Source organism: Hetaerina americana, unplaced genomic scaffold (assembly GCF_022747635.1).
Source record: "Hetaerina americana unplaced genomic scaffold, ioHetAmer1.1.p SCAF_12, whole genome shotgun sequence".
Lineage (NCBI taxonomy): Eukaryota > Metazoa > Arthropoda > Insecta > Odonata > Calopterygidae > Hetaerina > Hetaerina americana.
The window spans coordinates 25,890,662-25,906,116 of NW_027286292.1; the positions used below are offsets into that span (position 1 = coordinate 25,890,662).

The 15,455-nt window shown below is 43.5% G+C and overlaps 1 protein-coding gene across 1 annotated transcript in view; it reads right to left on the minus strand.

Moving 5' to 3' along the window:
• Positions 1-15,455, minus strand: part of PlexA (plexin A) — a 527,983-nt gene that overhangs the window by 170,434 nt on the left and 342,094 nt on the right. The window contains exon 4 of the mRNA XM_071582795.1: positions 15,296-15,424. Coding sequence (XP_071438896.1) covers positions 15,296-15,424 — 129 coding nt within the window. The remainder of the gene's footprint in view (positions 1-15,295; positions 15,425-15,455) is intronic.

Below are 15,455 nucleotides of genomic sequence, written 5' to 3' on the forward strand. Positions count from 1 at the left end.
TAAATACGAACTAAAAAGAAATGATGCATTATTTTCACGGTGGTATTAAAGCTGATATAACTAAAACATTCGTAATTAAATCTAGGGGAAGAAAAATAGGCCAAATAATGTATAAAATATCGGCAATATTAGCAAAATTATTTAAATTTTTGCATACCTTTAATCAATATAAAATGATGAAAGTGAGATTTTGGACCAGTTCGGGATGTGCTTTCATCAAGTTGGGAAAAGGGACTAATTGGACGCCGCATTATCTTTCATAATCCATTAAGGTAATCAGAATTAATGATAATATGAAACACAATGCACTCGTATCTAGAAATCGTCCTATAAATGACACGTTAAAAGAATTGATAAACGCGAAAGTGCTTCAAAAAAAAGGACACGAAAAAGAAAGCAGACCTCAGTTGATTAGTGCGTGAAACCAGTGAGGGCGTATAAATGCCATTTCATGACCAATCACTTTCACCAAACACGTTCTCTTTCCTCAGATGAAATTTATTTTGCAAAAGCGCAATTGGAATTTCATTTCCCGGCCTCGAAAAACATCCCAGATATTCACTCAAAGTAAGAAACTGGGCTGGATTTATTTTTCAGTCCGGGAAAAGAGCGGAAAATGAAAATATCCAATTCAGAGTTCAAAGAGCGAAAGAGTTTTAATTATACGATACAGCACACAGCCTGTTCTGTTCTAAATTATCTTCCATTTTCTCAAATAAAATCAAGCGCTTGAAAATTGCCATTCGAGCTTTCATATCCATATTTGAATCCTTAGTAAATTGAGTATGTTCAAATGCTGGTCTTCCTTATATTGCAGGAATAGGTTCACAAAACGCAGTGAATACTGATAGAAGCCGTAATGTATAATACCAAAGACCGAATACCTCTCAGTGATTTAGGTAAATAATATTTTTATAAAACACTATGGATTATTTCTCAAAAGGACAAAGAGAATGAGTCACACATTTACCGAATAAAACCTCAACAATGGAGTTCAGTCAATTGCCGTGAGCAGAGTGTATTCTTAATGGATTATTTTACTCAAAGATCGCCTTCATTTAACACACGGCTTAGCCTGGACAAGCGAACAATAAAAATGGCATAGCAGACCAAATCCTGTAAATAATATGATGCATGTGAAGATTCTCAATGACGTTATGAGTTCATAGTCATCATAAGCATATAATACGAACTTAAGTGCCGTATCTTCTTTAGTTGGAAACCATTATTTATACTTAATCTCAGATTTCCATTGCATAATTATTATTAGGCCACCCGAAAATTGAAAAGTCTAACAACATATCGACCTTGCGTCGCTTTCAAGGTGGAGACGCAATGAGCGAATAAACACTTGCGTGCAAGCCCTTAGACCTCAAGGATACCGATCATCAGTAGGGGGAATAAAGGAAAGCAGAGGGCCGCATTTTCCATACATGAGACGCGTACACATGCAAAACATAATTCGAATATTCAGTTCGTCTAATCTCTTGGCTATGGAAGGGTCCCATCTCATGCGCAACATTATATACAGAAAAGCGGTATTACAATATACAAAATTGCTTTTAAAAAATTATTTCAGCGAATTTTTACTGCGAAAAAATTACTTTAAAACACTCGCTTAGTTATCGTAAAGCATAAGGTACTTTGCGGCCAGCCATTTGAAGTAGTTTCAATAATATATATTTTTATATCAGACATCCATCTGGAACCCTTGTAATCACAAGAAATGTTTTTCCGGTTGTGGATATGATGACATGTTAAAAAAAAATGTTCAGTCGTCGATCAATTTCCATTCCTAAGAGACATCACAGAGCGAAGAAAATCAGGAAACATCACATATGTTCCTCCCGAGGATACATATGGGTTACTCAATTAACTGATCAAGCTATTTCGGCCAAACTTTAATTAGACCATTTATGTAGATATTACCCCTCCCCAGTCATCATCCTTACGTTGGAAATAATATAATAAAGATTCCACGAAAATGCGATCACTAGAAAAGTGGCGATGCCGGAGTGCCCAATTCTCTGATACGATAATAGCTTCGAGAAGATCCAATTCCCTCATCCCCTCGCGCTCGTTCTGTGTGGATTTAGATGTAGACAGAGAGAATGTGAGAAAGATAAACTGATATTTGAAAAATTAATTTTATTAATTAAAGAGAACGAATCGTACAGGCCTCTTAATGGAGCTAAAACGAATACGCACAACAGCAATAGATAGATCCTAAAGAGCAGAATGTTTCTCATTACATTTCATCAAGACTCAGAATTTTTCTTACATCCAGCCGTTGCAGCTTGCTAAATATTGAATAACTTTCTTTATTTCACGAAAAGGTCTTCGGACATTTTGTTTCCGATTTTTTAGCTTCGATTACTCATTTACTTCGTTACATTAAAAACCTATGCTCTTTTGCCCTAATTTTGAGAAGGTCGAAGGCCATGAAGGCGATCGAATTCCAGCGACGAATGTTGCAATTTCGAGAAACCACGAAATACTTAACAAAATTGCCAGAACTCACAAGATGATAAAAATACCAAAATAATAGGTATTTACCAAAGAGCAATCACACACGCACACATTACTCCCAAATTCTCAGGCAAATGAATCACACCCCTCGTCTCTGTCCCCCGTTTTGCAGATTCCCTGTTAACGGAAAGGCTGGAAAAACCGGAAATATTCGACATTTTCCGTGGGGTGCAAAGTAGAGAGTTTAAAACCACGTGGATTGCACGCTCAAAGGGACGGTGGGAACGCGCGCGCGGAAGGGCGGGACGCGGCACTTTTGAATTCATGCAGGCGCCGCGCCACCCAGGGACAGGGGAGAGAAGTCCTCCCCAGGAGGAGGAACCAGCACCACCTTGGAGAGAGCCCCAAAAAGAAAGGGCGGCAAATCGACTTCCTCGGAGGGGTGAGTGCGTAGGGGGGAGCGAAAGTGTGGAGGGGGTGCATGGGGGTGGGAAGGGGGGAGCGGCAGGGGGGGTGCCTCAGGCAGATCCGGTAAATGCCCGGGCCGAGGCCCGCCAACCCTGCACCCCCTCTCTCCGTCCCCTCACCCAGCCGTCTTACTCCAACTCTCGCCCCTAACCCACGCTTCTTCCCCTGGCTATATTGAAACTCGGACGAATGGCAATCGATACTCCTCCCTCTGCCACCGTACCCTAGGATGCTCCCCTCCCCCCAGAAATCCCTCCAAAAACCTACAGCACCTCCAACGCTCTCCCCCCTCCCCTCTTTCCCACTCCGCCGGAGGCGAAAGAAAAAATGCCACGGCCCTCCCGCCGCGAGTGCGTTGTCACACCGATTGTCAAATGGAAGGCATACCATCTCTCAAATTGGCGCACGAACTCAGGGCCGGCCGAGATCAATGCCACCCCGCACGCGAGGCTCTTTAAAAGGGGAGAGATGATTCCTCGGGGATCGGGAGAGAAGCAAAATCCTCACCCGCGAGGGCTGAACAGCGGCCCCGCCGACCGACTTGCTCCGCGATCTCGCCGGACTGCGGCCCGCGATGGGCGTATGCGGTGCCCCGTGACGCGTGACGACGAGTTTCCAGACCCGGCCGGACCGGTGGCGTCCAAGACAAACCCCTCGATTTGGGGACTCGGCGAACAAATCCAGTTTCCGGAACCTATGCCTCGAATTTGTGACTCCAGTATTTTCATAATAGCGGATAAACTCTCGTAATCACATAATTATTGTTGTTTCATTCATTGAAATTTGTCGCGTTCTCACTTCATCGTTAGTTATTGATATATTCATGTCCTCTTTAAACCAAGTAATTCTTAAATAGTTTTTTTGTCATGGATGACATCGGGCGAAAATCAGTACAGTTCTCTCCTCCTTCAAAATGACACCTTCCAAAAACTTTTGGCTCCAATATTCATCCTTTCATATCTCACCCTTGCCATGAAAGTACCCACTCGATGGTATCACGTTTGACTACGTGGAATTTCTTCTTGCATGAAAAAAGAATACTAGGTACTGTCTACACACATTTTATACGGTACAATCAGTTTCAACGCATACGGGTCATCCTCCGGTGCCCATTCGATGAAGCTAGTCGTACCAAATCAAGTGTGTGGAAAATACCTAGTATTCTTCTTTCGTCCAACTTCAAGTGTCATTGGTCATACATCACGCTATTTACATTGACGAGGGGATGGATGAAAAAAAGAAGAATCATTATTTTCAAGGAAACATATATCAGCACTATATGGTTTCGCATATGATTCGTCGGACGGGATATTCTAGAAATTCCAATCACTGGAATTGTCCTTCGTCAGATGGAAGCAAAGGCACTCACAAAGTGACACTTTGGTCAGCGTTTAATTAAGGGGTAAGGGGAGTACGCAGCAAAAATCAAATGATATTGGGGGAGTCGGCTCAATCAAAATTGCATTCACTACCCGTTAACGTTGATTTCGTTTATGTTTCGCGTTCTAAAGCATACAGCCAACACCGAAATGACTACACATAAAAGAAAGAATCGAGGCAGAGGAAATTTTTTAAGGGTTTGAATGATACCATGACGAGCCAGGTGCCCGATGCTAACCATTAGCCAATACTGCGAGTCACGACCTCTTCTGCCGACGAGTTGTACACACGCAAAACAGGAATTTTTTCAGCTCGTTTTCTATCTCTAGAGTTTGTAATTAAGTCAACTCTTCAAAATGACTGATGAAGTGAGTGCTAATTAAACGAGAATTCCAAAAATTAACTATTTATGTATGATTATCATAGCTCTGTATCCATGATTTTCCCCGATTTCCACAGATCAATCAAGAAAAAAATTTCCTTATTCCAGAAGAAAATACAGTCTCATTTACATTCGGCACAAACATTCTGCACTCTATTTTTGATACGAAGGCAACCAAACCAATTCTCATTCAGCAGTCAATTAATGATGCAATTTAAATTTTTTTTGCAAAATATGAGAACTCCCAGACATTTCGAAGAATTTTTACTACATTCCAATTCTCCTAACGGTCCATTACTTCCTCAGATAATGAGAATTTTTACACGCACACAGACAAGATTAATGCTTTTCGATCCGTCGAACAATCACCGGAACGCATGGTAGCCCAGGAGTGCATTTAAATGGCGGGATCTAATCCACATTTCTTCAAATTGCAACGAAGAAACAGAACTACCGGAGATTATAGAAAGGCTATAAAATTAAAATTGACCGTAAAATGCATTTAATCATCTGCTGCATTTTCCATTATGAATTTCATTACCGAGGCACTTTAATAACGGGATGCTTGTTTCCATTGAAACCGGAGACATGATACCTGAATACGGGAAATCACAGGTGATTACGAAGCAATTTCAACTCGTACTCTCAAAATCCCATTTTCCTAATATTTTCGACAATTGAGAAAATGCAGTTTAATATTCTGGGTGTCACGATCTTAATAAGATCCAAGCGTCGGTGAAAAATTTGCAGAATTCCTATGATTCTCCAATCGCCTCTGGAAATGGGAGAACAAGAAAACGCAATAATGATTTTCAATTGTAAAATGCACACGACACTCGGTAATGGCAAGTAAATATCCTTACGCCCAACTACTAGTCTTCAATGGACAGCACACTTAAATATACATAATCAAAAATTGTTTATGCACAACGTAAGAAGAAAAATAAATCCTAGACACGGTAGAATAACATATATTAATTTTTTCTACTGAATTGAATGGAATAATTGGGGATTTCAATAGGGGCATGGAAATAACTCACTCCTTTCCGTTCCCCAATGTTATCTAGCTGATTGCCAAAATATCCCTTAGTTATTGTATGATAGGAAGGTTTGCTAAGATTTCAAACAACGTACTGGCCACAATATTTTCTGAACCTTTTTATAAAAAATACACAAGATTTGAATGCACGAGGATGCATAAAAATAAAGATTTGGCCGCTAAACTTATCGTAAAGGTTTCCAAATCACATACTTATGTTTTTACCTTATGCTACAGTTCCTACTGTTCGTTCCTTTTTATCAATTATTAATAAATGACATAATAACAAAGATAATAGCAACTATACTATATATCATCTTAAGGAAGCGACACCTTAGTGTACTTGTAAAAGAAACCCATGAATAATTTCGATCGCGGGCAGCAAAAATTTCAAAAGATGAATAGCTCTTAATAGATGTTAAAAAGGCAAAAAAACAAGAAAAGTTGAATTCCTTTATCCATGGATGGCTTCTAGCGAGAGCAATCACGATGAGGAGATAAATGTTGAGCTCAGAGAAACAACGTCTGAAAAAGAACGAAACAGTGCGTGGAGGTGTTTGGCACTCGGTGGGTCAGAAACACGGGCGAACCAAAAAAAGAACGGAGAAAACACAGAAATGTTGACTAAAAGCGAAGAAGACAAGTGATGAATTGATAACAGATGACACTGGACGTTTAAAGGGCAGTAGAGGTGAGAAAACCGCTGAGGAGCAAAAAGCAAAGAAGAACTAAAAGGTCTAATCACAATGATGGAATGGCGTGCAATTAGGCACAACTTATTAAAAAGCATATGCATTTAAACTTCCCAGCTTCAAATCAAATTTCTTACATTCCTTCGTCTTTATCGATCACATTCTATAAGTTCTTGCAAGCCACTCCTTAAACTGTTGGTAGCTTACAATGCATGGAACCTATTTGAGAAATGCTCGGAGAAACTCGAGCAAGCGTGATAAGCAAGGCTACGCTTTCTTTATGACAAAAATAAGTTATTAACGGCTATACCAGTGGGAATAATGATTTATCAATCAATCCAATCGCATATTCCTCTACCTAAAATATTGGGTTTCAACAGGCACAAATTTTTCCATAAATAAATAGAATTTCTTAATGAAAAACCATTATAGGAAGTGACATTTATTTTCAAGTAAATTTGATTGATGAAGCTTCCTTCCCTACATAAATTATCCTTATTTCTACTCCTATTGAGCACTGCACGAACCCTTCAGTGCCCCCCAGGGGGTCCGCAATCACTCAGTTGAGAAACATGACGCCAGGATGACTCCACCCATGATCCACTGAGGGAGGTGGCAGCAAGATGAAAGGAAGGGCGTAGTGCTTTCATTTCGCTCAGACGGAGACCACCTTTTGTCTCCACAGGGCTGGCTCACCGACGACGGGAGAGATTGGGCCAGGGAGAAGGGGGACTCGGAGAGGCGAAAATGAGGAAGAGAGGGAGATGTCGACGAATACGAACGGAGCAACCGCAGGAGGCGGCAATTGAGGATTTACACCAAATCTCTCCGCCGCTGGGAAACCAAGTTGTGCATGGAAATTCATCCGCTCCTCTCCGAAAAATCGAATGGCGCTATTTCATCGACGGAAAAGGGACTATAACAATAATACACACAGGCGGAGATTTATTGAAAGTCCTCGGGCGGTTCCTCTACAAAGCATGACCAAGGCGACACCAATACAATAAAGAAGAGGCCCTCTTACAAATCACTTCATTTTTTGACAGAGTTACTCGAAACTGTCTTCTGCCCCAATATAGAACTCTCACCTTCTCCGCTCGACATTTCAGTGCACAACCCTTCTAGAGCCTTGACGGCGACTATAAATATTCTCCCTGAAAATCGAAGGTGCTATATCTATAAGGATCATCTTCGAACAATGGCCGCTAAATTCTCCGTTGGTGAGAGCTTTACGAGAACTTTTTCTTTCCTTGTTGGAAACAAAAAGATGTTTTCCTCTCTTAATTAAGCAAAATAACGGTTCCTCGCCCAAAATAGCCCGCACCAATTTCACGAGTCAAACATATGCGATGGCCAGAGAGCCCGCGGTGTCCGGCGGCATTACTCCCCAACCTTCAGCCCACGCACCGCGCCCCGCTGCCTCTCTTTCTTGTTCAACATTTCACCCGAGCCTTTCGCCACCAACTCTGATTAAACCTTCACCCCTCGCCCGTCCACCGAGCGCCAGAAAACGCCATTGTCCCCCCTTTCGGGCAACACAACATGCACCACCCCAATGATGGAGCGCGCAAGCGTTCAGGACTAACCGACGACCACCCCGACGGACAAACTCCGCAGCGCAAAAACTTAATCAATCACCTGGCGAGGTGAACACCCCCTGGTCACAATTTCTACAAGCCATGAGCCCAAGAGCTTGAAGACTTCAGGATCAGTGTGTACTCCGCCACTGGATACTGCGCGGCGGTAATGGGAAAATATACCTGTAGCTACGGCACCGGCAAGCTGCTTTCATCGCCAAATCCGAAGGCAAACGCCGGTCTGGCCGGGTTTTGTCCATTTTCCAGGGCGGACGAAAAGTGGTGGAGGATCGCGGGCGGAGACAGGGGACATCGGGAGTGGGAAGGGTTTGCGAGAGGTGAAACAATGCCCCTGATTGATGAGAGCGATTGCAGGGGCCGAGACGAAAATCTGCCCGTGTACCCATGGGCGCATTGAAAGGCCATTTTCCTTTTTGAAAAGCGTATATGTTCACTCCTGAGAGGTAAATCATAAAAGGAGGTCTCCAATGGGTTAGAGTGGGAATAAGAGAGGGCCAAAGCGGCTATGAGGAGGGAAAACAATAAGTACATGCCGACGAGATCTGTTTCCGGGCTGCGGACCCGATGGACCCCCCGGAATCGAGAAAACATTGACCTTTCCCCACGCTCGACTTGCACTCCTCGAAGTAAATGAGGCACACAAATCGATGCGCGGCGACGGGGATGAAATGAAATGCCAGGGGGGGGGTGGGACAGCGGGCAATGGAATGGACGGCATTAGGTGCCTCAAACCCGACTAAATACGAACGTTCCCCAATAAAAGCTGCCGGGCAATGTTGCGGCCGCCACCGGTGCTACAGGCAGTGCATGGGTGCGGTGAGGAAATAAATCAGGAGGAAATACGGCAGGGGGCGACAGCCGGGGGAAGGGGGGAGGACGGAATTGGAGAATCGGTGGGTCCCACGCTCTGGAGCGCGGTGCTCGCGGTGGAAGAACACCCCCGGCAAAAATGCACAGCAGCAGACAAGGCACCGTAGTTACGCCGGCAGGCCGAGTGAGGGGATGTGATGAATTGTTGTCGGGCTCAGGCATGCTTCGCGCTGACCTTACGGCGAATAAAATGGGGATCGGACACCCTTGAACCATTTACCGACGTGACTGGCGAGGGAATCGTGCGCCTCCCTAGCACACAGCCCCCGCCGATGGATACAGCACATGGCCTCGAGAACCTGGCGAACAATGTCAGTTTTCGGATGGCCTTGTTTGGGGCTTTATGAGCAGTCTGCTCATGGGGGACAATGAGCCCAGGAGGGTGACAACCGAAAACACGCGGAGGTGAGAGAAACAGGGAACAACGCCGAGCGCATGGGTGGGCCTGTGAGCCATTTGACCTATTCTACCAATTCCATGTATGTAAATGTCAGCCTGAGCGAGGCCTACGCCGTTCACAAAGGGCGCCCGCTCACTCAGGTCAGTGACGTCTCATGAATGCCGCGTGTTTGTATGAAAACATAACGGAGGAACCATCGGGGAAACACTGACTTAAGCTGGAGTCCCATGGACTTAGGAATTGCTCATGGGGGGCAGGAAGAAATCAAGGTCCATTTACTCACATGAATGTCAACTATGTGCAATGTTGCCAATTGTTTTGCGAAAAATCCTGTCAACATTTTCCAAAGTGTTGCAATGAGGTGCCGTAACAACTCCCAAGTTGGTAGCAACGTAGCCTCACTTACATGGCTGGCTATAAGAGTACCAAGATACGGTGCTGGTTTCAGTTTATAAACGAGTCTACTTTTCAACCAGTGACAAACTATGCTATTACATAAAATTACGGAAGAAAGCTTAATGATTAAGATAATTCGACTACTTCGGAATTTACCATTTTTCATAATCAATTCCGCCAATATCAACTTGGTATATGCCCCTCAAGATTCTATTCCAGTTAATCAATCTAGAGAAAATAAAATATTCCGGTGAATAAAAGATATTTTCAAAATTACTTATGTAAAGTCAGGTGAAAGAGCGGGCACAGTATATAGACAAGTAGAGAAGTCGTTGTCCGATATGACGGTTACCTGATTGTAGTGCACTGATGGAATTTGAAATTCTAATTATCTGGCAGAGGTGCAGGCTCGTTTTTTCCACACAGGCAGTTGAAGAGATCCCATGCCAAGAATGACAACTGCGCCCCGAGAGAAAATAGAATCAGCAACCTTCCGGAATGCGGAGGACATAAAACCGACCAGTTAACACACAGGCGGGTGTTTCTCTTTGTGTGCCAAAAACTTGAACGAAAAGTGACTAAAGAGACCAAGTACGAGGCTGCGCCCATTCAAAAAGTAAGCATTGAACCATTGATTCAGCATTGCAAAAGGACACCTGAGCTTGCGATAAGACAAAGCTTAAAATTTTAGGATAGAAAAATAGTAAGCCGACTAAATAACCAACATTAAGGCACAAAAATACTCCATTTTTGACTTATTATCCAAAATTTTCACATCCTCGATTACATATGAAGGCGCCTTAAGCTCAATATACTCTAATGAATGGATTTAATTTGGAGATTTTTTAAAAGAAACGAATACGAAGGTGAATATTCATAAAAATCTGAAAGGCAAGTCACCGACCTATTACCTTCGATTAAACGATTAAAGGTGCGGCATGCACAGCAACAACATGTTAGTGAATTCACTTCAACGGGCCTTAAGAGTGTAGGCACGTTACTCTTTTAGTTACAAAAAGTAACAACCACAGGAACCACTGAAGGTGTCGAAAAACGCACATGGAACGAACAGCAAAGTAAACGAAGAAACGGAATGCTAAAAGAACGTAAAATACGAAGAGCGGATAGCTCCGCTACACGAATGACTACATATGTAGTTAAACGTTTTGATAATGTTAAGTCTTTCACCAAGATGAGACACAGATCGCAGTAGGATAAGGACGAATGTAGCCATTCCTCGGGTATTCAATACTTCTTTAGTTTCACGAAGAAAATTATCCTGAACGCAATAATCCTGAGCGAATAGCCATTGCCAATTATTAACAACTTGAGAAAGTCTGGGAATACCCCGAACTTTCTCTTCGTCCATTAGAATATTTTTGGGCCAGTAGAATACTCCAAACAATATTCCTTTCCAAATCCCTCCGGTTAAAAAAAAAAAACAGAACGTCACAATGAATCTTCGCTCTGCTCCTGCATTCCATACGAGACATTTCCCTCACCAAATCGGCGAATGCACTCAAAAGAAATTTCAATGGCATTATTTTCGATATCTCCGAGAGTAACTAGACTAATCAACTAGTCCATTCATGAAGGAGTTAAAAAAAAAACCTTTGCACGTCCCTTATTGTACGCTACACTGAAAAGCATGAGAACTCCGAAACATTTTGTACTGAAATCCCATCTAAAAAAAACGCATTAAGTCGCTTCATAATCTGCCAATAAGAAATCCACCCTGGTGGGAGCGAACAGTATTTAATAGAAGCATTTATCACCGGAGAGGGGATCTTATTTTATCTGACGTGGGGCCCTTTTCTCTCTCCGCCGTTCTTGAGAATTCCGCGAGCAGGTTCACAAGCGAGATACTTGAATTTTGAGTACTCTTCATTTTTTTCCCTCAGCTCAGTCGCTTCTTCCCAAAACAGCCACTTAAAACAATTACACCGCTTTGCAAATTGTCCCGGTAACGATGGGTGTGGGGGGAAGGCATTAGCAAATCATTATCCTGCGTATTAAATAACGCTGTTCGAGGTAGAGCAGGGATAAAGTTCGGGGAATAATTTTCAACGGGATTAGCTCCCACTCCCATCCGTCCCGAATCCACTCGCGTCGAGACGAAAAGAGTACACGTCGCGGAATTGAAGGAATGAAAAGGTAGGGGCCCCCCACCTTCTCATCCTTGTGGGGGCGGAGTAAATCAGCGTATCTAAGAGTGTGGGCATGGGGGCGAGTGAATAACGCCGCTTGCGCACAAACGGAGCGTGGCGCAGGACTGAGAGGGGTGGAGGGGGGGGGGGGCACGCCAGGCCCTCTCTCCGGCGTGGGACGCGGAAGGAAGAGAGAGAGAGAGAGAGAAAGAGGAAAGCGACAAAATAAAAAAAGAACGAAGTGGTAGAAATAAAAAAAACACACGAACGCCAAGCGGCCCATTTCCTCCAAAGCACTCCGGGTAATTAATTGTGCCTTGCACCAATTACGAAAATGGATGAAAAATAAATAATCCTTAAAATCTGCCCGAGTTGTCATATTTGGGGGCGGAGGAGAGTGGAGCATTTGGGGTTGGGTGCGCGGGGGGAATTGAGTGGGATTAGGGGGGGAAGGCTGGCGGTCGCAGGGAGACGCGACGCGAGCGATACTGGGGGGAGGTTGCATTGGGCGAGTGTAGGCGAGAGAGGAGACGAGGGGGGGAGATCGTGGTTGGGGGGGGTGTGAGGAGAGCAGCACAATGACATCTCCCGAATCCCCCTCCCCTCCGCTATCCCCCTCACGAAGGAAAGAAAAATCCGGGGTTATGGGGAAGGGGGTCGGGCGGAAGGAAAGAAGACAAACACCAAAGCCTGGAAAGTGGCATTTTTTCGCCGGGGACGGGAAAAGTAAATGAAAGCGGAGACATGGCCGGGACTGAGCGGTTAAGAGGACGAGAAGCCTGCCGGCAGGTGAGTGAGTGGATAGAGAGAGGGGGGAGCGGAGGAAGGGAGACAGAGATATAGAGAGAGAGGCGAAATTGTAGGAGAGGAACGGTGTGGAAGACGGGGAGGTGACGAAATGTGTGTGAGGGAAACGAGCGGTTTCACAGCCGAGGGAGGAGATGTACTCGGGGAGTCGGGAGGAGAGAGGGGACGGAAGAAAATAGAAGAAAATTCAGGAAAGGCAATTTGCTACTGCTTTTGGGGTAGCAGGAAGGAACACCGAACGAAAAGTAATAATAAGTACGTATTTATCATCCCCATTCCATTATGAGACAAAGAGACGGAGGAACGGCGTTCGTTCATTCACACCCGGGGGAACATGGCGGGGGGGGGGCATTTAGGACAATAGTGGAGGGCGCTCTCGATGAACGTGGCGGTCAGCGAATGTGAGTCCTCGTCGACAATATTGAATTTCACCCAAATGAGCCTACGCCCACGATATTTTCCCGATGACGCCTTCGATGACTCCTTTCTTTCGTACTCTTCGCCCGAAAAAAAAGAACTTGCCACGAGGGACCCGTCGCACATTCATGGAGAACGAAGCCACTGGGGTAACACTGAAAATGACCACCGAAAAATTGAGACACTATCTCCCTCTCTCTCCCCAACCACTTTCTCTCTAATATACTGAGGCTTGGCACATCCCAGGCCTCCTCCATCCAATCGTTGCCACCCGGTCACACCCAGGCGGCAACGATTTTTCTTTCCGAGCACTCAAGGTGACCGGTCAAGTTATCGTAAAACAAACATAAATTACTGGTGCGAGTGAAATTAGAAAACTTAGTTTCAGCGCTGCCACAAGGCGCGGGACAGATTAGCGCGTTGACTTAAGCTGAAGTGCAAATTTCTTAACCACTCTCCACGGGCAGTAAACGCCCAGCGCCCAAGTGCCATGTCGAGTTCAACAACTACCATCATCCCTCCCTTAATGAATTTCGAAGCTACATTAATTACACTCCACATCTGATACCACTACGACGTGCGCTTCCACGTACGTCTTTTTTTTCTCTCCGACTCGAACGAAACCCCAGACAAAGCACGTTAACAAGTGCGGGCCTCGCGATAGACGGCTATCGGATATTAGTTCGAATTGACAAAATTATAGGCAAAATTTGAGTTTTTTTAACAAGTGTTGTATTATTGTTTTTTTTTCAATTTGTGAGTGACACAATGCGCCAGTCCTCTGCTTGAAAGTGACCTTTACAAGCAAAGAAATGTTCCAAAAATGGAATTTTCAACTTCATTAATATTTACAATGAAATTATTTACATTAAAGGTGCGGCTATACACCATACCATTTCAATCTTGGTTGGCTTAAATATTAAATTCAGGTGAAGATAATTCTAGTTCTCCGTTGTTACTTGTACAGTTTTGATTTCTTGGGCGAACCTTTTATATAAATTATTGGACTTCATAAGAGCAGTGTAGATAGAGCAGCTTCTGAATAATTTTTAATATTATAATTTTCCGACTAATTCATTTTTTATAGATTATTTTCACCAAATTTATTAATAACTCAGTAGCAATTTGTACGACAACTGAAGGACCACTATCGTATGACGGCTGCTTAAAACAATATATTTATCTTTCCTGCCAAAATAACTGTTAAAAAACGGCTGTCCAAAATTTATAATGCAAAATACGTGCAAAATATCTTTCACGCACTCACATTTCTCAAATTAAGTAGTTATTTTGAACTCGTAGTGCAATATTTCGAAGTTTGACCCGTTCTATCCCAAGTATTTGACGATAAAACAAGAGTACAGGGCAATGCAACAATTTCAGAGCGTAAAAATCATTCGCCTTGACTGGGACTCGAACCCAGATCCCTCAATATCCGGTCGAGTGCTTTAGCCACTTAAGCTACCGAGGCGTCCTGGGACGCCTCGGTAGCTTAAGTGGCTAAAGCACTCGACCGGATATTGAGGGATCTGGGTTCGAGTCCCAGTCAAGGCGAATGATTTTTACGCTCTGAAATTGTTGCATTGAAATGCACATTAGCGGATGACTCCGTTAAAAGTTACTGTTGCGGCATCTCCCGCAGTTTCTTTGGAATTTGTCAAAGAGTACAGGGGAAAACTGATTAGCTCAAATTATTAATGCCCCTTATGTTCTACGTATTATAATATAATTATACTGCGTGTTGTAAAAGATACATGAACTGCTCAACATAGAAATTACACGTTCCTATGCCCAGTACATGTCGAATTTGCCTAGGATTATTCTGGATTACAAGAGGATATTAGCGGATATATATTCATGTATTTTCGTATACTATCTTCGATCCTTTTAACGGATATCGATCCGTTTAAATGGATACCATATGTTCTCGCAGAATTTCTGGTGGAAAATATAATCAATTATACACATTAAACAGGAGTAAAAATTAACTTTTCAATGGAAATGCACGAAAGTAAACAAGAGCAAACCTCTTCCCCGGTAGAAGAAAAATATCCATGAAAAAGAACAAATGAAAAAAGAAACCTTCCTGAGTTAGTTAGCCTCCAGCTGGCCTTGTAACTACCCTGAGAACCACAGGATAGTATTTCCTTCTCGTCAACAGTGTTCATTTAGATGAGACAATAGATGACATTCTACGATTGCTCTATTTACTAAACGTAAATTGACTCACCTTTTTCTCCGTCATGACGTAGAGATGCATTAGTTGAGAGTCGAAGTGAAGGTCTTGATTTACAGTGCTGCCTTCGTCGACCGCTATGTCTCCATACTCCAGAGCCGACCCCGCACTCTCCACCACCACCTTTGAAAGAATTAAAAGAGCAAACCATTAG